Consider the following 26,426-nt stretch of genomic DNA (forward strand, 5'->3'; position numbering starts at 1 on the left):
GGAATTTAGCATATTTATGGGAAATGCAGGTATGTGATTAGTACTACTTGTGAAATGCGTAGGAGGTGGGCGGGGGGTTTCAAAGTCATATTATGCCCGTGCATTATGCAGGATTAGCAGCATCAAAGGGAGGGGATAGGGGTAGCATTAATAAAGGGAAGGAATGTTAATAGTATGTAGCTGCAGTAACTAAACCACGTAAAAAAAAAAACTAAAGTATAAACTACATAGTATTATCAGTATACTAAATATACTCTCCAATAAGCTGAGCTACTAACAGAAAGTAATACATTACAATTCTATGTCGCAAAAAATATAATATGCTTCCAGCTAAACTTTTTTCCCTTACATCACACGGGTCTACCCCGTACTATATGCTGCCATAGACAAAGCCAACATTAAATTATATATAATACATAGTGTAATATTACACTATGTATTATTCTATCCATCCTACTGTATATCACACTGCTGTATATTCACTATACAATTATGATACTATATATTGCCTTATACATTGTATTAAACATTACAATTTTATACTATTTATTATTATACAATCTGCTATACACTATACCATTGACCGTCAAGTGAAAGATATGCTAATTCTTTTGTCAAGGCACCCTTCCCCCCTTCCAACCCAGCTTAAATATACGCTCCAAGCATGGTGGTGTTTCATTCAGACACTGTCTCCCCGACAGACCTGGTCTTCACCTGAGGACGGCTGCTTGCGTTGTTGCCGAAACGTCGTGAGAATTATTTTCTTATGTTTTATTTTTATTATTTTATTACTTCCCTTCTACGTGACTTTACCGAAAGAACCAAGAAGATGAATTCCTGCAGTCACGAAAGCTTGAAATCGAAATTTATTGTACTGTGCTTCTATTCTCCCGCGTCTATGCTCCCCGCCGCCTTCACCAACCCACACTCGCCAGTGCCTTGAACACTGGGCGAATAAAAGTCACGGTTGATGTCAACTTCGGCCACACTCCCAACTGTGCTTTGGCAGCTGTGCTTTAATAACTGTGCATTTGCTCATGTAATTTACCCTTGAATTGTATAATTTGGATATTATTCTGTTTTGTTAAGAGTTTATGCACGATTGAGTTTATGCCAGATTGTGTTTACTTGTGGTCGAGTTTATGTGCAATTAATTTATCCAGATATGTAATTTCCTCCGAAATCTTCCTTCATTGCCGACCCCCCCCGGGCCTGGCCAGAACCATAGCTTTGTAGCTCATCGGGTCCTCCCAGCGAAAATACAGTTGTCAAGGTCCAAGGTCAAACAGCGCCCACGACCTGACACTGCATGGGAGAGGCCCTCATCTGGCAGTGGATTGTCAAAAGGGCCGCGCACAAAGTGCATAACATCATGACGATGCCAGCGGCGATGGTACGGTCATTAGAACGGTCGTGTTATGCAGGGAATATTCTCAGGCGGGGAAGCGAAGTCCAATTTGTACGTCTCACTTGGGGGCTACCACCCCCCCCTGACTCCCTGCCTTGTGTCCATGTCACCATCGAGCATGGCAGGCAGTGTCACCCTCTGCTGGGCGAGGGTGAAGGTGGATTTACCCTCGTCATCCCTTCCCGCCCGCTTGGTATCCAATTACAAATCTTCCAATTGCGCGGCATCTGGAGACAGCGGTCACGCAATTTAGTGCCTCGCGACTGCAAGCTGTTGTTGGATACGGTTGGGGTGGATGGGGTGTGGGGGGGGAGTAGGGTTGGGGCACCTCTCCTAGAGCAGGCGATGTTGAGGGCGGCATGCAGCGGCGTGTCCCCGTGCACAAGGGACAGCCAGGCCGGGTCGGCGCCGTGCTCCAGCAGCAGGCGCGCGATGGCGATCTCCCCGTGCAGCACGCACAGCGGCAGCTCCTTGCGCCCGTTCACCCGCACTGCAACATCAACAGCCGCACCTCCGATTGGCACGGTTGGCTACGCGCGGCGCAAAAGAAGTTCAACATTGTATGTACGATTTCACAGCCACCGCACGCTTCACCGACTCGCCATGGCCGCACCGTTGGTGGCAAGAAGTGAGGCTTCTTAGCCAGCAGCAAGAGGCAGGAGCAGATGAGTGAATGCAGCCAGAAACTCCCACGAGCCTTGTCTCTGGAACCCCATGTCGTTTTTAACTCACAGGGTAAAAATCTTTGGATTTTGTTGCCGTCGTATATCTCCAATTTTATGTAAACTGCATGATAGATAATGGCCCACAAAACAGATCACCGAGCTACAGTTGAGATCCCTTCAAGGGACTCCTGTTCCACACAATTGTGGGCAGCTCTTTTACACTCACTGAAACGGATACATATAGATGATGACAAGGCCGAGACCATAAAACATCTACACTTGAGAACTTGGTTTTTTATCACTTTGACCTCTATAAGCCACCGGGCCAGCTTTTCACCGGTGACACGCACGCTGCACCACACGTTTCAAAGCACCACAAGCATTCACCTACACAAACCCACACATCCATGCACAAGTCCCCAACGCCACACAGTATTGCAAGCTGTGCACACAACACACTACTAGCACCAGCCTCACCCACACTTCAGGTCTGGAAATATGATCTCTCCATGCTCTGTGACCAAATCACCCAGTGTATGTGTGTATCTTGCACTTATTTCGCATCATACATAGCAAACCGTGATAATCAGAGATGCGGGGAAAGGACAATAAAACTTAACACAAAAATCAGTTCTAAAGAAATTAGTTTTCAATCTAGATATAAAAGTGCATAGCTTTTCAGACTGGCCTGGCTTTGATGTTGATTGGCGTGGCTCTGCTGTCATTCACTTAGTGGGCCGAGTTTTCTGCGCAGGAGCAGTTATCACCGAGCACGTGCATCGGTTGGTCAATCGTTCGTATTCATTATAAATCGAAAGAATAACAATCAAAATCGTCAGTTGTGCTTCATTTAGAGGGATTTATCCGATCATTTATTTTGTGAGTTTAAATTTACGAAACTATTAGTGGTTTTGACATAGATCCGCGAAAAATTTATATTTTAGGATTATCCGTGATTTTGAATAATCCGTGACCGTCCTCCTCGTCATTAGCACAGATTACCAAGAGTCTACTGTAGAAGCAAAATTTATTTTGTGGGTTTCACGAAGGGTCTACAACCCCCTGCCTTGGCTGTGTCACCATCTCCTGTACAGGCCCTCTGCTGCACATGCCTTCTGCTGCACATGCCTTCTGCTGCACAGGTGCTCTGCTGCACAGTCCTTCTGCTGAACATGCCTTCTGCTGCACAGGCGAATGATTCTCAGGAGACTCACGTTTACCACTCGATACGTTTACCTTCAACAGAACGTGCTCGTGTTATGTCCCTGGGGTGCCCGTGTTAATCAGAGCAATTCACACGCACGTGTTGCTTGAGAGCAGCGTATGTACGTATGTATGCTTGAACTTCTTTCGCACCATACGTAGTCAACCATGCTAATTGGAGGAGCGGGGGAAGGACAACAAACTATCCCCCTGTACGCGGTGCCGGCAAGTAACACACCCCCACAGTGCAGCAGGGCCCGCAGCAGCAGCCCGGCGCTGTTGAAGCCGTGCGTGGGCAGGAGCCGGGGGAGCATGGTCTGCATGGAAAGCTCCGACAGGTCGGCCTGCGCGGCCAAGGAAGCCGCCCCACCTCGCAGCAGCATCAGGCTGTGCCTCCAGTCGCCTGCGTTCAGCAGCTCTTTCAACAGCTCGGTCCAAAGCTCGGGTCCCACCAGACCATGCGCCTCGCTAGGCACCTCTACAGCGGCACACGCGCACAGAGAGAGAGGGGCAGGGCGGCTTCGCCACATAGGCCTGGCACACCTTCTGCACGTACGAGAACTAACTGTGATCGCACACAAAGACGTTTAAAAAAAATAACAACAAAACTACGTTAGGGTAGAAGGCGGACGTGGATGGGTCAGGCAGGAGAAAGTGAAACTCGGGAGAGAAGGGAGAGTGCGACACCACAGCACAGCTCATGTTGAAATAACTGGGCCCAGCACAATGACAAAAACGAGCCTCGGGGACATCCGGGGCAGGAAGGGCTGCAAGGCATGGGATAAGGGTCTCACAGCCACAGCACAGCAACAGGGGCAAGGATTTGACAGATAGAGAAAGCGCTGCAGGCGTGCAGGCCTGGGTAAATGCGTACACGACGCTCAGTGCCGAGGCCCCACCTCGCAGTTCCTTGAGACACAGCAGCAGCTTCCTGGTGGCTGGGTGCTGCGCAAGGGAGCGACGTTTACTTGGGCGCTTCGCCAGTGCCGCGAGCTCCTCCAGCGCCTCGCGGAGGGAATCGTCCTCAGGAGTGGCGTTGCTCGCCGGCGAACGCCTCTTACTGTGCGCTGCGCAGAAACAATGTATGTACGTTGAACTTCTTTCGCACCGTACATAGACAAACGTGCTAATCAGAGATGTGGAGGATGGATAAAGATCCCTCGTGTAGCCCACGCAGCCAAGGGCTATTCCCAAGCACCGTTGAAGGCTGGCACATTGCACCTGTAAGGGGTGCCCCGCAGTGGCGAGATGTTAACTACCTCGCCAGGTATACAGGTGATGGGTTCAATCCCGACTCTGCCCCTGTATATTTGGAGTTTGCATGTCTCTCTCCCAGTTGTAGGGTGGAATTTTCCCTGGGTCCTCCGGTTTTTCCCTCTACATTTAGAAACATGCATTTACAGTATTTGGCTGAAAAAATTTCCGCACAATAAGCCACTTTGTTGAGCTTTCATTTGTGGCCAGGTCGCTTATGAAAAATAGCTATAGAGCTCAGTGGGCCTGAGCTGGTAAAATAAAAAAAGAGTTTAATTAGTTAATAGTTTTCCCCCTTCAGCTTCTCAAAAGCCTTGGCTTCCACGCGACCATGGGGAAACATGCAAACTCTAAATTTACAGGCATCATGACGTCCTGCATACTAGGCGAGGGAGTTAATATCTTGCCACCGCAACACCCATGCTATAGAGCCACTCTTAAGTGAACGCTTACATAATATTAGCATCCTCCGTGCATTGCTTTCTCTGCATTGCTCGGTCACCTTTACTTAACATTTATGTTGTACACAAGTGTGCTCCCAAATACTGGAAGTACCCATTGGTAGTCTGATTTTCCCTATGATACAATCTTTAGATTAAAGGCATTATCTGGTTGCCCGAGAGTAGTTTTGGTTTCCACGAATTATCTTGCTTAGTTTGCTGGCAATTAACGACTGCTGACAATACGTGCGTGGGAATCGGAGGAACTGCAGCGCAAAGCAAACCGATCCTGCCTTCCACAACTCGACCAACGCAACGCACTTGGGCCCTGGGCCTCCTACCTCCTCCCCATCAAGCGGGCCCACCACCCTCTTACCCACCACTTCCCTGTGCATCCTCACCCCTCGTGCTCTGCTCGTTCCTCCTGGTACTACGCAGCGAGCTCGCACGAGCTGGGTGTTGCTGTTCCCCACGATGATCCTGGGTTGGCGGAGCGGTGTGGTGAGTAGGGGGGTCCTGGGTTGGCCGAGTGGTGTGGCGAGCGCGTGGGTCCTGGGTGGGTGGAGCGGTGTGACGAAAGCGATGGTCCTGGGTTGGCGGAGTGGTGTGGCGAGAGTGGAGGTCCTGGGTTGCCTGAGCGGTGTGGTGAGTAGGGGGGTCCTGGGTTGGCCGAGCGGTATGGCGAGAGCGGGGGTCCAGAGCAGCTCGTGCCACAGTGTTCTCCGGTGGGATGCAGTCGTAGGGGAGGAAGCCGGAAATATCCCGAATGTGGATGCTCGCTCCCAGGAGCAGCAGCAGCTTGATCTGTTCCACTTGCACTGTGTGACACGCAGACATTCGCGCTAAGACCCAAGCGTACGCACACGCACGCCTAGTGGTGCGATCAATGATGCCGCTCAAGGTTTCCTTATTGAATGGCTGGCGCCCACAGTTGATTCGCCGTTTCCATGGCCACCATCATCACATCATCAAAATTACTAAATGTATCCACTCACAAGAGTGTTGTACTGGCCAAGGCATTGCGAGATAGTAATATATATTTATTACCAGGTAAGGCCCACTGAGCTATATAGCTCTGTTTCAGAAGTTACCTCAATTGATAGCTCAACAAAGTGGCTTATCATATGCAAATTTAAAGTAAGCAAATACTCTTAACTCCAAATATACAGGCGTTAGGGTTGATTGGAACCCACAACCTCCTGCATACTAGGCGAGGTATTTCACATCTTGCCACTGTGGTGCCCCTGGTTTACGTCGGGGATGCTTTCTTGAAAGGTGCGACGACAAATATGGAAACAACGTAAATAAAAGCGATTTATGGTGTTGGTGGAGGCTAAGGTCGAGGTTGACATAACGTCAGTAGGTAGAAAATAGATCACGACGTTTCGATCGCAACACAAGCGCCCATCATCAGGTGAGACAATCACAGCAGGGAAACTGCTGAAGCAGGCGAGAGAGCTGCCGTGACAAGAGGCTGTATAGGTAGGGTACGTGGGCGGGGCTAGAGATGGGAGAGAGAGGGGGGCAGGGCAGCAAGATCGGTGGCGGCCGGAGAGCTCACCAGGGTGAGAGAGGGGGGGTTGGGGGTGGGGCAGAGCAAGTCCGGCGGCGGGAGACACGGCAGAACCAATACCTCTGCCGTGGCGGATCAGTGTTTTAACGCGGTGGGCTCACACGACATTGTTTTATCCGAGACCATGGTACTCTGCAAACCTTCGGGCTACCTTCAAAAATTTGTCCATGAAGCCATCCAGCTATATAAACACAGACACAATTTCAACGGAGAAGAGAGATACAAACTGAGCAATCATTGGAAGGACGTTATTAACCGGTTTAAGTCATAACTGGTGGTGATGTCCCCTTCCTACCTGCCTATGTTAACAGCTATTCTCGACTCTCTGAGCCACATTCACTAACACAGCCTCTCTCTCTCCCCCGACCACCGATTATCTATGCCCCACCCCTCTCTCTCCCCACTTGCCTCCCCTCCCTTATCTCTGCCCACCCCCTCTCTCCCCCCTGCCGCCGATCGTGGCAGCTCTCTCTCCCCCCATATCCCACTCGAGCCCTGCCGCCGATCTTGCTCTGCCCCCCCTTCTCTCTCTCACCCTGGCGAGCTCTCCCGTCCACCGCAGATCTTGCTCTGCCCCACCCACAGCCCCCCCCCCTCCCCCCCTGGCGAGCTCTGGCCGCCACCGATCTTGCTGCCCAAGCCCCCCTCTCTCCCATCTCTAGCCCCGCCCACGTGCCCTACCTAGATAGCCTCTTGTCACGGCAGCTCTCTCGCCTGCTTCAGCAGTTTCCCTGCTGCGATTGTCTCACTCGATGACGGGCGCTTGTGTTGCGATCGAAACGTCGTGATCTATTATTTCCTACCTACGTGACTTTACCGAAAGAACCAAAGAGTAGAGATATCTTTTGCGTGAGAGATGGGTAAATGCAAATGATTAATAAAACGGGGGAAACAAAATGGAAATTCCACTAAACAACAATGCACCACAGTGATCAAAAGTGCAATTATGGAGAAAAACTAGAGCCAATCAGATCTGAATTACACGAATGGCCTCTGCGACCAACAGTAACATTTCACACTGTAAATCACTGTTAACGGTTCAAATCTGTAAGTCACGGGAACACACATCAGAGCCGAAACATCAATGCAGACTGGAAACAAATCGACTTAACAATACACAGTGTAGTATTGCACGTACAAAAATTCTCAGCCTCATCCAGACCAACCTGGTCAAAGGAACCGAACGTGCGGAAATATTTTCGTTTAGACCACCAACTCAAAAGGTTGAGTAAATGTGGCCGTCCCAGCCAAAGGAAGCAGTGAAACAAAGACACAACTGTAAATCGGTTTCGTCTTCATGACTAATCAAGAGTAAAGTAGTCAACGTCCACTACTTCTATAGACCCCTGGGAGCCCCGGATATGGATTAGCACGGTTGGCTACGCACGGTGCGAAAGAAGTTCAGACATATGTACAAATTTTGATTCCATTGAGACTCACACATTAGCACTCAATTTCTGAGCATTCAGTTCTTTTGAGCTGGTGGTCTGGTTCAGGCCCAAGAGCTGTAGTACACGTGTAGTAAGTTCGAGGAGACGAGGTTGGAGTTGAGGCACACTCTGTTTATTAACTCAGTGACAGGCACAATCGTTGAAGGGGTATCGGCCCCTTCACCCGTACTATGGGAAACCCACCCTAGTACTAAGCCCTCTGTCCTGTTCCCCAGTCCTCCTCTAGTGGGCTACGGGAGGCTGACTGATCTGGCCCTGGCAAGCACAGATCTCGGCACCAGCTAAGCCGGCCTTGCCCTGACAAGGGCAGAGGTCCGGGACCTCTTGGTCCGCGCCGCTGGCTTACCCAGCTCGGCCCTGACAAGGGCAGCGAGACAGGGGAGTCCCAGGGCCTAATCTCCGAGTCTTCGTTCTTCACTGGTCAGCTTCGTGTCGAACTCGCCTCGAGCTCTCTGGCTCCCCGCCTTTTATAGGGATCCCCTCATGGCCGGGGGCGTGGGGGATAACGGATGCGGACGTCGGTGTGACCACCCGTGTGTGTGAGTGCAGACACCCCTGTGTTTCTCGTCCGCCGTTTCTCCCGTAATAACCCCTACACACGCAATGCTGCTGCACACACGTCTCTTTGTCGTTAAATCTACGAGGTGCGCACACTCTAAGCTTTCCAACACACATGGCAACCCGGCTACAACTACCGATGCTAAAATCCCTTCTCCCCCTGGGCGCCTTCTCCTCTGGTTTTCCCCACACCCACCCACGCACGTTCGTAGAAGCCTTACGGTCTCTGGAGTACCGCGTCCTCGCCACCAGGTGCAGGACAGTCTGCCCCTGTGCATCCTGGTCATTGATGTCCATCCCATGTTTGCAAACCAGCTCGTTCACCAGCCAGAAATTACCTGCCACCCAGAGACAAGCGGCGTTGGGATGCGGTTACACACTGTCAGTCATGCTCACACATCGTCATCATCATCTTCATTAACACCACCGTGGAAACTTTGGACGTGTCATTTGAAACTCAGAAATGATCAAACTTCTCCATTGCTTCTCTCTAATGCGGCGTCATGCAAACGAGGTTGACAATGCTTCTCATCCACGTGCCTATCACTCCACATAAACAAAAGTATTTTTTGCGCATCTCGTTGTTTCAGCAGTATTTATTTAATACAAGCAACCTCTGGACTGGTTTTGATTTTCAGTGTGTCATCAGCAGTTCACGTATCGACAAACACTGGCATATGGCACACATGCAGAACACGTCTCATGTGTATGTGTATAGCCCAGGGGTCGGCAACCAAAATAACAAGAAGAGCCATTTCTTTCCAATTCGGTACAAAATTCAGTATTTCAAGAGCCGCAATGCATCTGAGTACATACTGTACATACGTACATATCGTCAAGAAGCAGCCCGTAAAGAGCCGCATGCGGCTCCGGAGCCGTAGGTTGCCGACCCCTGGTATAGCCAATAGTGAGCGAGCGAGTTTGTGATTTTCACAACAGCCTTACATACATTGTAAGGCTGTTCTAGTACGACTAGGTGACAATTTGTATTAACACGGGCGAAACTATGCTTGTGACTAGAAAAATACTCAAATGTTTTGTTTTTGGCCCCCTTATATTTGCGGGAATGTAGTTATTAAAATACTCTTATTTTGGCACATTGCAATGTGGATTGAAATTGCTGAATTACATTTTCCAGAAGCACTCAAATTTACTTAATTTCTCAATTTTTATCCCAAACAACCTTCAATAATTCCAGTGTGACAGAGAACACTAGAATTAACAATGAAGACGGTCACTGCATCGCGCGCTTCCGGTTGCGCTTCTGCGGCCGTCTGGAACACTCTTTCTTCCGACATTAGGAAGCCACTGGCACGATGCACTTTTAAATCATCTAGATCAGGGGTCCTCAAACTTTTTAAACAGGGGGCCAGTTCACTGTCCCTCAGACCGTTGGAGGGCCGAAATTTAGTTAAAAAAAACTATGAACAAATTCCTATGCACACTGCATATATCTTATTTTGAAGTGAAGAAACAAAACGGGAACAAATACAATATTTAAAATGAAGAACAAGTAAAGTTAAATCAACAAACTTGCCAGAATTTCAATGGGAACTATGGGCCTGCTTTTGGCTAATGAGATGGTCAATGTCCGGTTCCATATTTGTCACTGCTAGTCGTAACAAGTGATGCAAGTGTGCATCCGTTAGTCTAGATCTGGTTGGAGATTTCAAATGTTTCATTCTGGAAAAAGTCTGTTCACAGACATAAGTGCTGCCAAAGATGGTTGTCATTTTGAGTGCATGGTTCCTGAGATGAGGATATGTCTCAGAGGGGAGAGATGCATAGAAATTATGAAGGCTGCTTGACTTGAATGCGTCTTTCAGAGAGTCACAATTCTGCAGTTCAGCCAGTTCCATTTGGTAAATTGTATCCACATTTTCAATGTCAATAGAAAATGGGTTACGGAAAAGCTGTATGTCCTGTTCATGGAGATGAAGCTCTTTAAATCTAAATTGGAACTCCTTTTGCAATTTTTCCAGTGAATCCACACATGTTTTGTTTGGGAATTGCAACCAATGGTTTTTCCGCTAACAGATTTTGAGTTGTGGGGAGATGGCAGAAGTTTTCCTCATTAACTTGTTTGATGAGGAGGCTAATTTTACTTCAAATGCTTTGACATGTGATTGCATATCACAGAGGAGCTTCCCCTTTCCTTGAAGTTGCACATTGAAACTGTTGAGTAGCTCTGTTACATCTGTCAGAAAGGCAAGGTGCCATTTCCATTCTGCATCATTGAGCTCTGGTACTTCTTTGTTTTTTGAAAGCAGAAAAGCTGTAATTTGTGGAAGTAAGTCATAGAAACGTTTCAAAACTCTCCCTCGACTCAGCCAACGGACTTCTGTGTGGTACAGAACATCTTCATAGTCAACATTTAGTTCAGACAGAAATTCCTGAAATTGTCTGTGGTTTAGTGCATGAGCTCTAATGAAGTTAACACAAGATACCACAATTTTCATAACAGAGTCCCACTTCAGTGATTTACTACACAGCGCTTGTTGGTGGATGAGGCAGTGTATGGCTATTGGATGAGAATGGTTATGTTTGTCCATCTCTTGGTTAATGCGAGCAATTACTCCTTTCTTCGACCCCACCATGCTAGGAGCACCATCAGTTGTCACACTGGCTAGTTTAGCCCAATTCAGCTCCAAACTATTCAGTTTGGCAAACCTTTTCATAGATATCCTCTCCTGTAGTTGTTCCTTTGATGCTTTGCAGTGCAGCAAGCTCTTCTGTGACTTCGAAATAGTCATTCGTCCCACGAATAAAAGTTAGAAGTTGTGCAGAATCACGAACATCATTGCTTTCGTCGAGTGCCAAGGAAAAATAGGAAAGTTTTTTTGTGGAGTTTTGCAAATGCTGATGCAAATTGTCTCCCATTTCTTCAATCCTCCGTGTAATTGTAGGTCTTGAAAGACTCACTGTACTAAATAAATCGGCCTTCTCTGGACACATCTCTTTGGCAACAGAAAGAAGACATTCTTTAACAAATTCTCCCTCCACGAATGGTCTGCCAGTGCACGCTATTAGCTTGGCAACTTGAAAACTTGCTCGCAGTGATGAAATATTTAGCTGCTTCTGCTTCACAAAAGTATTTTGCTGAGTTGTTAATGTATTTTTCAGTTTTAATATTTTATCTTTTCTCACTTCTCCGACCAAACAATCATATTTATCTTCATGTTGAGTTTCATAGTGTCGACGTAAATTGTATTCTTTGAACACAGACACTATATTCTGGCATATCAGACACACAGCTCTTTCCTTGTACTGCATGAAAAAGTAATCATAAGTCCACTGTTCTTTGAATATCCTACACTCCGAGTCAATTTTTCTCTTTCTTGACATCATTGTTTCCTAGGGAGTCAAAATTGCTATTAGTAAAATACCAATATATATATACAGCGCCACAAAAACAATATACCAGCAATAACTTTGCCCACACAGAGACATACAGACTGCACTGCCCATCAATGCAGTCTGATTGGGGGAACTCCGCTTTTACCCCAGGCTCACACTGGTGCGGGTGCAATTAAAAAGTTAATTACACCTGCAGTTTTGTTCACAGATCGCAGTACATCCCCAGCACACAGGAATATCACTGGGAGTGGAGCCGAGGGGCAAGTGAGGGAGCTAAGGGAGGGAGAGCCAGTCAAGCGCAGCCAGGGGAGGGCTGGCAGCCTTAAGCCTGGGGGGCAAATCCAGTCAATTGGCCCATTGAACCATTCACCAGCGCAGCCCAATGAGTGCCCACCGCCGCAGCTCAATCAGTACTCACCAGCGCAGCCAAATCAGTGCTCGCCACCGCAGCCCAATCAGTGCCCACCACCGCAGCCCAATGAGTGCTCACCAGCGCAGCCCAATTAGTGCTCACCAGCGCAGCCCAATTAGTGCTCACAAGCGCAGCCCAATTAGTGACCATGGGCCGGATAAATGTCCTCGGCGGGCCGCATGTGGCCCGCGGGCCGTAGTTTGAGGACCCCTGATCTAGATTGAGAACGCATGTCTTTAGAAAATGCGAGGTTGTGTTAAGTTTGTCGTCCTTCTCCCGCACCTCCGGTTATCACGGTTGGCTACATACGGTGCAAAATATGTTCAACATACATACATACAATAGTAACCCTGGGTTAACACTCTTATGCGTTTCCCACTTGTGTACCTTGAATAATCACTCTGCGCACTTCTGTTACTTACAATAAATGCCCATGTAAAGGATGAGAATCATCACAGCGTGCAAGGGGTTGGCTCCGATGGAGGCGGGCTTGGCACCGTGGCTGATGAGCCACGTAACCAAAAAATAGATCCACTTCTCTTGACCCGGGGCCAGCAGCTGTGGGAACAAAGGGCACTCGTCAAAAAATACAGGGCCTCACACGCCAGTTTATCACAGCTCTCCTCCCTTGAAACTTGACAACCACTGCTGACATCCTCACAAAGTGGTGCTCATTTTATCAAACATTGAGGGGTGATGGGCTAAGTCAACTCCCAACCAGGATTTGAACTCACAGCCCTCTGACTGGGAGCCGTTTGATCTGCCACTGAGCCACTTGCCAGGTTGCTTAGATCATAATCACCAAATAAGACCCTGCCATGGCATGGACGAGAAACATGGAGGCCGACGGAAAACACTGAAATAAAAGCTGGAAATTACACAAAGAAGCACGGTGAGGCATACGTTGGAATGCACCGAGAGACAGGGAGATTAGAGAATAATCACAAGTTAGAGGCTGCTGTAGATTTGACCTTTCCAAAAGATAATTTAAAAATGTGATCTTGTCTGTTCCTTGTAGACATTTGTAGCAAAAGATCAATTAGCACAGTAGTTGGAAAACAAACAGGCATGATGGCTTGGGATGATAAGTTACATTAACCTGTGAAACTCCTTCCTTGAGCACAGGCATCACCAGAAAGGCCATAAATGGGCACCCTGCTGTTTTAACTACGCCCATGACAGGGAACCGGCCACACTCAGTATCTGAACTTTAATTTAGAATACATCCTGGTGTTTAGAGTCGAAACGTTCATAATGACAGCCACTGCATATGAATATTCTTGATCATGGTATTAAACTTTAACTTTGATGAGGACATACGACTACATGGCAATGCAGCTCAGGGTCAAAAGGTTTAATATTACTACTTTGCATGATCTTATGAACAATCCCCGACAGGGGAGTCGGCCGACAGTGTGAATGCACTAGTGGCCACGGGAGGTAATGACAGCAGGGGTATCAGTTGTGAGTGCAAAGGGACTGGTGGCTACGAGATGTAATGATGGGGGTATCAGTTGTGAGTGCAAAGGGACTGGTGGCTACGGGAGTGATCGAGAAGGGAGCGTGGTCAGGTGACGGAAGAGGACGGTAGAGTCTGCCGGTGAAGCGAGCGTCCAGTCAGCGATAAGGTTCGGGAAGGGGGGCGCGGCCTCGGTTGGTTATAAGGGAGATGCGCGGGAGACTCGGCGCTGTTGCAGTGGGGTCTCCGCCGATGTCAAGTGAACGTGTCTTCAATAAAGTGCCATCTGAAGAGAAATGTGTCAAGTCGTCATTACTTCCATGTATATTGTAGTTCTAATTTGATAAGTAATGTTGGATGTCAATGTAAGTTGATATTAAAGTTTCATAGATCAAGAAGGGTCTGAGTGCTACCTTCTTAACTCATGCATCATGCTTCTCAATTGCGAGAACGGTATCCTGCGGTGAGATCTGCATTTTGAGACCTGATATAATTGCCAATAATTAATAAAGCGAAAATCAGTAAATGTTGAAAGCAAGAATCATTGATATTATGATTGATAATAAATACCCCTAGACAATGTGAAAGCTAATAATTGTGATGAATACGATAATCTATTCATTAACGGTCTAATTTAATCAACTAAATGACCTTGAATTCATAATTCGGAATAACTATTCTTTATTCAAAATTGTCATTTATCATAAGCACACCAATTAATAATTGATTTTACAATTAATAACACGTAATAACTGCATTTAATTAAATAATAATACATTTTCACTAAATTTCGATTTAAAGCTTTTGTGACTGCAGGGATTCATCTTCTTGGTTCTTTCGGTAAAATCACGTAGAAGGGAAGTAATAAAATAATAAAAATAAAACAATAAAATAATTCACACGCCGTTTCGGCCACAACGCAAGCAGCCGTCCTCAGGTGAAGAACAGGTCTTTCCGACAGGTCTTTCCACAGCCCTGTTCTTCACCTGAGGACGGCTGCTTGCGTTGTGGCCGAAACGTTGTGAGAATTATTTTGTTTCATTTTTATTATTTTATTATTTCCCTTCTACGTGACTTTACCGAAAGAACCAAGAAGACATTTTCACTAATTACACACAACATTCATATTTTTTACAACCGATATATACAACAAGGCATCATATTGACCATTAAGGACACTAACTGGCCTTGGGCAGGAGAACGATGGCCGGTAGTTCAGATTGGTGCCATGGTGGTGAGATGTTAACTACCTCGCCTGGTATACAGGAGGTTGTGGGTTCAATCCTGACTCCAACGCGTGTATATTTGGAGTTTGCATGTTCTCTCTGGCGTGGATTTTCCCCCGAGTCCTCCGGGTTTTCCCTCCACATTTAGAAACATGCGTTGAGAACATTTGGCCGCTATACATTTCCACATAAGCCACATGGTCGGGTTATCATTTCTGGCCAGGTCGCTTAAGAAAAAGAGCTATACAGCTCAATGGGCCTTACCTGGTAAAATAAACATAGAGTGTATAGTATAGTTTAACGTGGAAATGGCAGCCGAAGGAGGAAATACAGCTGAGAGGACGTCCACCTGGGAGGCAGACCACTGGAAGCAACAGGTGTTTAGGAGTGAGATGGATTGCTGTTTCGCACAACGGTGGAAGATGGCTTGGTGAGCCATCATTTGGCAGTGGATAGATCGTGACTGACGATGTTTGCACATGTCATAGTTGCTTTGGTGTCTCTGATCACAGCACTTGATTTACAATTGGGAGGATGGCAGTTCAAATCCCGGCCATGGGGTCAACGCAACTCGTCATTCCAAAGTGGTTGATAATATGAACACGGCGTCAAAAGCTAATAATGGTCATCCTATGGTAAAACGCTTGAATTAGTTCAACTCTTCATGTCAAGAGAAGGCCCCAGGGAAGAATATAACACATAACTACCTCTGAGATTCCTTCAAGCGACCTCTATTCGACACAGTAGGGGGCAGCACTTTCCCTCCTGCTCTGCCATCGACAGTGATGTTCGTCACATGACAGTCAACCCGAGCTTGTTAAGCCAGATGTGGAATTTACTCAAATGCAGCAAAGAACCAAATTGATTGCGATGTTGTTTTGTGCAATCATTGGTAACTGGGAATATATCAACTCCCTACACTTGAGACCCAGTTAAATCACAGGCGGCTGCCTGGATTTAAACCCAGACCCTGAGTGGCGACGGCTCAGCACTCTGACCTCTAACTCACACGTCCACCTCTTTAGGGAAATCGCAAAAAAAATAATTCAAAACGAAATGACCTCCACAACACAAGTGACCAGAAAAATTCTACAGCCACATCATAAAATCATCGACCCACCTGAAAGAGGGAGTAGAGAGTGACGAATAATGCTGGCTCCGCTCCGACCACGGAATTTAGGGGTTGGAGGTCATCGGGCGTACACACCACGATGTACATCTCCTGTTATTTGCACACCGGACACAAATCAAAACCAACATCACCCACACTCCACGACAGAGGGCTATACCCCAAGCATTAATATCGGTCAGGTAAACCAGCACGAGTCGTTGGAAAACTCTGCTGTTAATTTGAATAGGGCATGATTACCTGGGAACTGCGCACGCGTTGAATGGATCGTACAATATTAAATACCGCTAATTAAGCGCGTGCGTCTACGAAGTGAACGCTGCATGTGTCAATATACGCGCTACGTTAACGGCAGAACGGAGTGCAGCAAACCCCATCATTGTCCCGTACTATGCTCCACAGTGCTGCATACGTTTCCTTGCTTTCAGAAAATATATGACAAGCGCTTGGTGGCAATCCCATAAGGCTGAGCAGGAGATGTCGCGCCCGTAGGCATCAGACACGATTGGCACGCATAACTTGCGGTTCGGCCACACGTGCCTTCCAGAGGCCCTGCTTTGCCATCTCGTGCAGCAGGTGGTGCCACACTTTCTCCGTGTGTAGCAGTGGTTGTTCTTGAAGCATCCGCAGAACCCCTACAAACAGGCTCTTGTTGTAGGTCTTGCCTGCGGCCAACACAGACAGAAAGGCCACCAAGTCAAGTGTGGGAGCATACATGAAGACAAAACATAGCATTATCACCATAGAGGTAAAACGAAGGGAAAAATTATATTAAGAAAACTGACATTGGTGTGTGTGTGTGTGCATGTGTGTGTGTGATCGGGTCTCCTCCAGAAAAAACAAAAAGCCACTATGGATGGCCATGTAGAATGTTCGAACGCTCACTGCAGAGGAGAGGTTGCCACTCCTCTGTCGGGAGCTGGATCGGTACTGCCTGGATATCTATGGCATTCAGGAGGTCCGGTGGACTGGCTCTGGCTCCTGCCACCATGAGGGGTAGACAGTCCTCTCCTCGGGGCAGGAGACTGCCAAACAACAGGGAGTGGCTCTTCTGAACAAAATAATGAAGGGGGTGTGGGAGCGTGGCGGTGAGGTGTGGGAAGCTGCAAGCCCCAGGCTACTTTGGGCTCGCCTTCCCGTCAACCGGAGGCGAGGAGTGGTGGTCGTGGTTACTTATGCCCCCACCGAAGACGAACATCCATGGAGGGATGCAGGCAAGGCCGATGAGTCAGATGCCTTCTATGACCTCCTGTCACAGGTGCTGGCTAAAGTGGCCCCTCGGGATAGAGTCATCTTGTTGGGTGACTTCAATGCCCGAGTTGGTCATGATGCTGGCACCTGGTCTGGAATGATTGGAAGGCATGGGCCAGATCAGCTCAATAACAACGGTAGGAGGCTGCTAGATTTTTGTGCAGCCCATGGGCTTGTAATTTTCAACACGCTGTTCCGGCATCGGCGCATCCACACATCATGGATGCATGCTGGGTCCAAGCAAGAACATCTGCTGGACTACATAGTGATGGACCAGCGGATGTGAGCCCATGTTCTTGACACCAGGACCTACCGTGGAGCTGATCTGCCCTCTGACTATTGACTTGTCATCTGTAAGATGCGCCTGCCATTCTTCCACTCTGGTGGTGGGTGTACACCCAGGACCCCATTCCAACCTAAGGTGGCCTGGTCTCAGCTACAGTGTTTGATCCCCTGCTGATTTTATACGTTTGCCCACTGACAAAGAAATGATCAGTCTATAATTTTAATGGTAGGTTTATTTGAACAGTGAGAGACAGAATAACAAAAAAATCCAGAAAAACGCATGTCAAAAATGTTATAAATTGATTTTCATTTTAATGAGGGAAATAAGTATTTGACCCCTCTGCAAAACATGACTTAGTACTTGGTGGCAAAACCCTTGTTGGCAATTACAGAGGTCAGACATTTCTTGTAGTTGGCCACCAGGTTTGCACACATCTCAGGAGGGATTTTGTACCACTCCTTTTTGCAAATCTTCTCCAAGTCATTAAGGTTTCGAGGCTGACGTTTGGCAACTCGAACCTTCAGCTCCCTCCACATATTTCCTATGGGATTAAGGTCTGGAGACGGGCTAGGCCACTCCAGGACCTTAATGTGCTTCTTCTTGAGCCACTCCTTTGTTGCCTTGGCCGTGTGTTTTGGGTCATTGTCATGCTGGAATACCCATCCACGACCCATTTTCAATGCCCTGGCTGAGGGAAGGAGGTTCTCACCCAAGATTTGATGGTACATGGTCCCGTCCATCGTCCCTTTGATGCGGTGAAGTTGTCCTGTCCCCTTAGCAGAAAAACACCCCCAAAGCATAATGTTTCCACCTCCATGTTTGACGGTGGGGATGGTGTTCTTGGGGTCATAGGCATCATTCCTCTTCCTCCAAACACGGCGAGTTGAGTTGATGCCAAAGAGCTCCACTTTCGTCTCATCTGACCACAACACTTTCACCCTGTTGTCCTCTGAATCATTCAGATGTTCATTGGCAAATTTCAGACGGGCATTTATATGTGCTTTCTTGAGCAGGGGGACCTTGCGGGCGCTGCAGGATTTCAGTCCTTCACGGCGTAGTGTGTTACCAACTGTTTTCTTGGTGACTATGGTCCCAGCTGCCTTGAGATCATTGACAAGATACTCCGGTGTAGTTCTGGGCTGATTCCTCACCGTTCTCATGATCATTGCAACTCCACGAGGTGAGATCTTGCATGGAGTCCCAGGCCGAGGGAAATTGACAGTTCTTTTGTGTTTCTTCCATTTGCGAATAATCGCATTAACTGTTGTCACCTTCTCACCAAGCTGCTTGGCGATGGTCTTGTAGCCCATTCCAGCCTTGTGTAGGTCTACAATATTGTCCCTGACATCCTTGGAGAGCTCTTTGGTCTTGGCCATGGTGGAGAGTTTGGAATCTGATTGATTGATTGCTTCTGTGAACAGGTATCTTTTATACAGGTAACAAGCTGAGATTAGGAGCACTCCCTTTAAGAGTGTGCTCCTAATCTCAGCTTGTTACCTGTATAAAAGACACCTGGGAGCCAGAAATCTTTCTGATTGAGAGGGGGTCAAATACTTATTTCCCTCATTAAAATACAAATCAATTTATAACATTTTTGACATGTGTTGCTCTGGATTGTTTTGTTGTTATTCTGTCTCTCACTGTTCAAATAAACCTACCATTAAAATTATAGACTGATCATTTCTTTGTCAGTGGGCAAACGTACAAAATCAGCAGGGGATCAAATACTTTTTTCCCTCACTGTAGCTGATGGAAGTTGCAAGCGAGAATTTCATCATCGCTTGCGGCTGGGGTTGGCATCGTCCCCCACTCCTCCTGATGTCGAGGGGAAATGGGCAAGGTTTAGGACTGTGACTCATGCAGCTGCAATGGCTACTTTGGGTACGCGGTCCAGACCTCCCCAGAGACCCTGGCTGACAGAGGTGGTGTTCAGGATGGTTGAGAAAAAGCAACAGGCCCACCATAGTCGTCTACAGCATCCCACATCAGAGAATGAGGAGGCTTACCACAGCCTCTACTCGGAGGTTCGGAGAGCCGTGAGGCGCTGCAAGGATGGGTGGTGGTCGTGGGTTGCTGAGGAGATGGAGGCTGCCTCAATGGCCCGTGATCACAAATCCCTATTTAACCCCATCAAAAAAGTAACCTGCAGTGCCACACCTATTACCGTCATTAAGGGAAAGAACGGTGATCCAATCTCCGACTCCCAGGAACAAGTTTGCAGATTTGCTGAGCATTTCTGTTAGGTCCTGGGGGAGGGGGAATCCCTCAGCCTGGAAAACATCATGGCACAAAGTGGGGATGACCCTGCTGAGGCTACGGTGCCTCAAATATTGGAGGAGGAAGTCACCCCCTGTGAGTGGCTGGCTGAGGTGCCAACCGTTGAGGAAGTACTGAAGGCGATCCAGAGTCTGAGACCAGGAAAGGCACCGGGCAGAGATGATCTCCCAAGCGAAATGCTGAGGGAGGGTGGCGTTTGTGCGCAGACTGCTCTACATGACATCATAACAACAGTCTGGGCCACTGGACGGGTTCTGCAGGATTGGAAGGATGCCCTGGTGGTCCCCCTCTTTAAGAAGGGGGACCGCACAGACTGTAACAACTACAGGGGCATCTCACTCCTCAGTGTGCCGGGAAAGGTCCTGGCAAGGATTATTTAACATCGCCTTGCGAGGCACGCTGAGGAGAGGCTTGCGGAGCCCCAATGCGGTTTCAAAAAAGGGCGGTCCTGCACAGATACCATATTTTCTGTCTGTCTGCTACAGCAGAGGTGTAGGGAGTCCCTGACCCTCTGCTCACGCTCATTAAGGACCTTCATGATGGTGAGCAGGCCCGGGTAAAACTACGTGGCCGGGAGTCAGAGCCATTCCCTGTACACCTTGGGGTGAAAGATCTGGACAAAGTCCCATCGGTGAGCACCTCCGGCAGGCAAGGCTGCGTTGGCTGGGCCATGTAGCCCGCATGCCCAATCACCGCATGCCCAAACAGCTTTTGTTCGGCCGGATCGAGGGGGCTAAACGGGCGCGGCACGGGCTAGAGAAGAGATGGAGTGATGTGATACAGGAGGATGTGGAGCTGAGTGGACTTGCCGATAACTATTACCAGCGGTGTCAAGATCGGCCTCTGTGGAGGAGGCTCGTGAAGGACACTACTGGGCAGTTGGAGGCAGTCGCCCTCCAAGAACAACAGAGGGCGGAGGAGCGACACTCACAACAACGAGCAGAGTGCCGGGTGGCTAAAGCACAGCAAGTTGGCACAGTAGGGGGCACAGGTGGTGCATCAGCCGGCCATCTCGGTCATCTCAGTCAGTCGACCCGTGGCACCTGGGTCTGCCCCGTGACCTCCTGCCAGCGGGCGTTCGACACTTCACGTGGCCTCAAGGTGCACATGGCCTGGCACAAGCGTCGTGGTGACGTCACCACCACTTAGTGGCGAATGGCGGTTGTTGTTGTTGTGATCGTGTGTCAGCTGCTGGTGAGGAAAGTGGCGTTCATGTGCGTGTACTCATACGTGTGAAGTGGGTTAAATTCAGGCGCACACCAGAGGTCGCAATCGGGTACCCGATACCCGTACCCTACCCAATACACGGCTACCCGTACCCGGCCGGGTACGGGTACCCGTTTGCGACCCTGGTGCGGCCAGGTATGGGTATGGGTAAGGAATCAAAACCCGTTTGCGACCTCTGGCGCACACTCGAACTTTGGAGGCAACACTACTCATAAGCTAAACACAACAGGTAACTCTTAACATTAACAGGATAACGACATAGGGTGGTAACCACCGTTCCTAACTTAGATAACACACCAGGATACTACATTCCTGGACCAGAGACCGAGGATCGTAGATGGTATCGCTTCATCCCAGAGTTGACCCAGCAGAACAGCCCAGCTCTCCGTCCACACCCGTGGCCGGCTCTGCCCCAGGCCACTCCCCCCTTACCGATCCTTCGGGAAGGCCCGAGCCCCCAACCACGTGACCTCCCTGGGGCCCCTGGCCCCCCTTTATCCGATCACGTGTCCTGTTGGGTTCACGCAGAGTGGCACGGCCTGACACGACCTCCATGACACCCGCCTACCGCCCCCATATCGAGCCAACACAGTAGTGTCGTTCTACTACACTACACGTGCATGTGTGTGTCAGCTGCTAGTGCGGAACATGGTGTTCATGTGTGTGCATTCCCTATGTCTCCAAAATAACTACGTGCACAGTCTCCGTACAGCGCCTTGAGATGAAAGCACATTTAGACACATGCTATACAGATCCACATTATCTAGTAAGTGACCTCTATGCGTAAATCCACACGTGCCTATGTTGCGGTGAGTGTGCGGCACACTGCGTGCCTCGAAGGCAGTTTCACTCGTCGCCGTTACCGTGGCGCTCCTCGCTTTGCCCACCACTGGATAACATCACACCTAATGCTCCGTGTCTACAGAGAGTAAAAAAAACAAAGGCATACTAACAGTTAATGGCCTTGAATATTTCCATGAGGAATTCAATGGTGTGGACGATGGTGTGGTCAGGGGAGACGAGCAGGACAGCCAGGCCCTGTTGTAGCACAGCGACCGCTTCCTTTGCCTCGCCCAGCCCAGCGAATGCCTCGCCCAGCCGATAGTAACCCTACACACAAAGACAAAAATCCCGTCTTATAGCTTGAACAGACTTTTGGGGCAAGCGCTGTTCGTAAACACCTATGAAGGCCAGCATGGCACACGAGGGGGTGGGTGGCCAGCACCATGCTCGGCTGCCCATGTCTCCCCAAGTTGCGATGTTTACACAATGCACCAGGTACTCATTTGAGGCTGAGTCGAACTCGGGGAAGCCCAGGAGCGGTTCAGATAATGGTCACTGGTGTTGGCCGTGAGCGGGACTCAAACTCGGGTCATCGGATTTGTAGTGCAGCGCGAAAAGCACGACAGTACTGCTCCCCACATACATCTCTCTCTGTGTGCCTGTGTTTCCCTCATCTCCCCGTCTGCGTAGCGTCCCACATTACTGTTGAGCGGGCTCTCTTCCTGGGGGCTGCCAAGAAATTTCGTGGGGCCACATGATGGCACAACTTTTAAATGCATTTGAAAAGACATTCACAATCCCACAGGATTATCCCAAATATGAATTACCGTAGCATCTGACTAGTGCACATATTTACAGACGATATTTGTGTTGTTGATTATGATTACTCGTGCGAAGGTATGGCTTTGCCGCCTGTAATGAATACCTTGTACCATTGCTGGTCAGCGTCGATGGACTTCCGCGACACGTTCACAGCATCTGCGTAACTCCCTAACTTGATGTAAGTCATGGCCATGTTGCAGAAGAGCTGGGAAACATCTCTGTCAGGAGTCACACGTGACCAGTCGCTTAATGCTACGACTTGGGGTTTGCTTAAATGAAATCCACTCGCACCGATTAATGAATCATGTAATAATTTACAGCGAAGGTCTTCTTATATTTTTTGTAAACACGTCATTACTGCCAATGCAACAGTTCATCCCATGAAAGTATAGCACCATGGATGGGCTGCACTTGCAGGCAACGACAAATAACCCAGAAGCGGTTGGGGGCTGTTGAGAGGTTCTGGGATCCCACGTGGCCCCTCCTAACAGTTGGGGGCTGTGGGGTGTTCTACGATCCCTCGCAAACACTCCCAACGGCTGGGGGGCTGCGGCTGCACTGGCCTGCAACGGCAGACAGCCCAGAAGCGGTTGGGGGCTGTGGGGGATTCTGGGATCCCCCGCATCCCCTCCCAACGGGTGGGGGCTGTGGGGGGTTCTACGATCCCTCAGAGCCCCGCCCCCCTCGGCTGAGAAACGTATATAAGGCGGACCACTGAAGAGGTTCGTGGCAGTTGAAGACCGAAGCCTGAAGACCTGCTAGTGTAAGACCCTGGACCCCTAGATTCGCCGTCCTTTTAAGGGCCGGAGCACTGTGAGGCCAGTGGTAGACCCTAGGGACTCCCTTACCCGCTGTCCTTATAAGGGTCAGGTCTGAGGAACCAGTGGTTGGACCTGTACCTTGGCTGGGTCAGACAGCCTCCGATAGGATATCATATCCGGAGGACCTGGAGCGTAGCCGGGGTAGGCACGCTACGTAGGCGGCGTATGATAGGCTGGGTGGAAGAAGTACACGAGATAGACTGTACGAGAAGTTGATGTACAGTAGTTAGGGTGTGTGTGTGTGTGTAATAAAGACGTGCCCCCTACATGCGTCTCCGGAGCACACTACAAAAGCACAAACACCTCCTGACATAGGCTGGCCTACAAGGGGAAGCATTATCACCTGTTATTACGTCTTGGACCCAGCTTATGCCTATCTCTATGTGGAGTGGTTGGCGGCACTGTGCTTTGAACCCAGTATCACGGGGTCGATTCCCGCTCACGACCAGCACCAGTGACGATTATCTGAACCGGTCCTGGGTCTCCCCTAGGTTGACTCAGCCTCAAATTAGTACCTGGGAGACACAGGCAGCCGGGCATGGTGCTAGCCGGCCACCCCCTCTTGTGCGGTGCCGGCCTTCGTAGGTGCTCACTAACAGCACTTGCCCCAACAGTCTGGTAAAGCTATATTGGGGGATCTTGTCTTTGTATTTTGTCTCGCTGTGTCTCTCCTGTATCTCTGCATTATTTTGTCTACTCTCGGTGCCTGTCTCTATTGCTAGTTTTCTTCATTTTAAGTACATGTCATGAGTTTAATTTCATGAGTTATTTACTGTAGGTACTTTATTTCATACAATTACACTTTGATTGTTTATGGTCTCAGCCAAGAATGATCGGAGAAGTCTAGGCCTAGCCTAATGCATGGTAAACAAACATTCAGAGGTGACTGCTTTCTGTTAACAATTACTATAAAAATGTTTCGTGGTATTCATAAACAATTAGATACAGTATGTTCCATTAGTTGAATTATGGGTAGTGTTAGGGTAGATATTGGATTAAATGAAAGAATCATAGAAGTGCAGAGCGTATGTACAGCCATACGATACAGGCAGCGATAGAAAACGCACGACAGCGCGACACGGTACTGAGCGAAAACGAACTAGTAATCAGGTAGGGGAGGCACAACTATTTCCGATTTTGGGGGAAAATTGTTCAGTTTGCGACAAATTTTAAGTGTATTTTCATGTGTTACGTGGATGACGCCATTTAACCAGCCGGCAACAAAAAACGTCGATATTGCAGAAAACGGGCACAGGGTCCTTAAGGAGTATTGCACGACGAACAAACTATATATTTAACGGTCATAAACGGAACACGAGAATCAACGAAACGGTTCAAATATAATACGACTCGGAATCGTTCCGCACAAGTACAGTTGGCCGTGGCTGCCTTTCTCGAGTGCCCGTTGCGTTGCTATCGCACAATGCACGCTCGCTCGTGACATTCCTTAATCCTGTAACAAGCCAAGTTATCTCCAGCTGATTTTTGCTACCTGCTTGTCAACGTCAGTCAATCCATTACAACGTACACGTGACCAGTTGAACTTGTCCATTAGATTTCACAAATGACTTTTATTTGTTATTTGCATTGTCTGTTGCATGTGTTTTTCCCCAAAAGCCTTAAAATAAATAGATGAAAATTTAATAAAGTTGTGTCTGCATTTTAGCATACCTGCCGAAAGAGTAGGAGTAGTTTAGGCGCACCTGCAGAGCTTTCTCGTACATTTGGAGGGCTTCAAGGTAGCGGCCCTCTTGAAAGGCATTATTCCCCATCCCCTTCAAGTAAATAGTGAGGGAGACCGGATCCATTTCTCCTGCAAATTCACCCAGCGCTATGTAAAAAAATCACCTGCACACATCACCCGACACGACATCAGCACATCACCTGCACGCAACACTACATCAGTACATCACCTGCAGACATAATCTAACACTACATCAGTACATCACCTGCACACATCACCCAACACTACGTCAGTGCATCACCTACACACTTGAACCAACACTACATCAGTACATCACCTGCAGACATAACCTAACACTACATCAGTACATCACCTGCCCACTTGAACACTACATCAGCACATCACCTGCACACATCACCCAACACTACATTAGTGCATCACCTACACACTTGAACCAACACTACATCAGCACATCACCTGCACACATCACCCAAAACTACTTCAGTACATCACCTGCACACATCACCCAACACTACATCAGCACACCACCTGCACACATCACCCAACACTACATCAGCACACCACCTGCACACATCACCCAACACTACATGAGCACATCAACGTCTGAATGATGTTCAACATCATCCCCCCTTCACTCTCTTATGCACGCAGCTGCCACCACGCGCCCCACAGCACAGTCGATTAGAAACTGTGCTTGCTCGCCCTCCTCGTGTTTAGAAGGATGTGCACCGTCCTATCTGGCTGATCAGTGCCTGCTGCCAGGTTCCGCCAATGCCCTTTTGTCATCAACTCCCGTGACCTGATCGTCCACGCAACGCAGCTCTGCGGTGTCCGGTCCATCCACTCACCACCGACTCGCCCACTCGCCCATCCACAAACCCACTGACCATTCTCCCACCCACCTGTCCACTCACTACCTCATCCATACACAAAGACAAAAGCGACGAAGATCCCCCACACACACAGCCTGTTGGAGCAAGCGCTGTTAGCGAGCATCGTGTGCCGTACAGCCCTTTGTAGGGGCTCACCCATACAACAAGACAAAGATCCCCCGCATAGCCTTAACAGACTGTTGGGGCAAGTGCTGTTAGCGAGCACCTATGAAGGCCGGCACGACAC

General features: G+C 48.7%; 1 protein-coding gene across 8 annotated transcripts in view; it reads right to left on the reverse strand.

The window, feature by feature from the left end:
* The window catches only part of TRANK1 (tetratricopeptide repeat and ankyrin repeat containing 1), a 54,982-nt gene that overhangs the window by 26,506 nt on the left and 2,050 nt on the right, over positions 1-26,426 (reverse strand). For 3 of the 8 annotated variants that reach the window (XM_078607616.1, XM_078607619.1, XM_078607617.1), the window contains exons 2-12: positions 25,274-25,450; positions 22,885-22,999; positions 22,130-22,286; positions 16,676-16,800; positions 16,127-16,228; positions 12,744-12,879; positions 8,774-8,890; positions 5,372-5,788; positions 4,176-4,343; positions 3,515-3,754; positions 1,737-1,898 (exon numbers count right to left, since the gene is read on the reverse strand). In XM_078607616.1, the coding sequence (XP_078463742.1) occupies positions 1,737-1,898; positions 3,515-3,754; positions 4,176-4,343; positions 5,372-5,788; positions 8,774-8,890; positions 12,744-12,879; positions 16,127-16,228; positions 16,676-16,800; positions 22,130-22,286; positions 22,885-22,999; positions 25,274-25,410 (1,876 nt within the window). In that variant the 5' untranslated portion in view covers positions 25,411-25,450. Of the gene's footprint in view, positions 1-1,736; positions 1,899-3,514; positions 3,755-4,175; positions 4,344-5,371; positions 5,789-8,773; positions 8,891-12,743; positions 12,880-13,863; positions 14,067-16,126; positions 16,229-16,675; positions 16,801-21,975; positions 22,096-22,129; positions 22,287-22,884; positions 23,000-25,273; positions 25,451-26,426 lie in introns of those variants that run through there. The other 5 variants (XM_078607618.1, XM_078607623.1, XM_078607622.1 and 2 more) reach the window with 5 other exon arrangements.

The sequence above is a fragment of the Lampetra planeri genome, chromosome 28, assembly GCF_965212315.1.
Source record: "Lampetra planeri chromosome 28, kcLamPlan1.2.h2, whole genome shotgun sequence".
Classification (NCBI taxonomy): domain Eukaryota; kingdom Metazoa; phylum Chordata; class Hyperoartia; order Petromyzontiformes; family Petromyzontidae; genus Lampetra; species Lampetra planeri.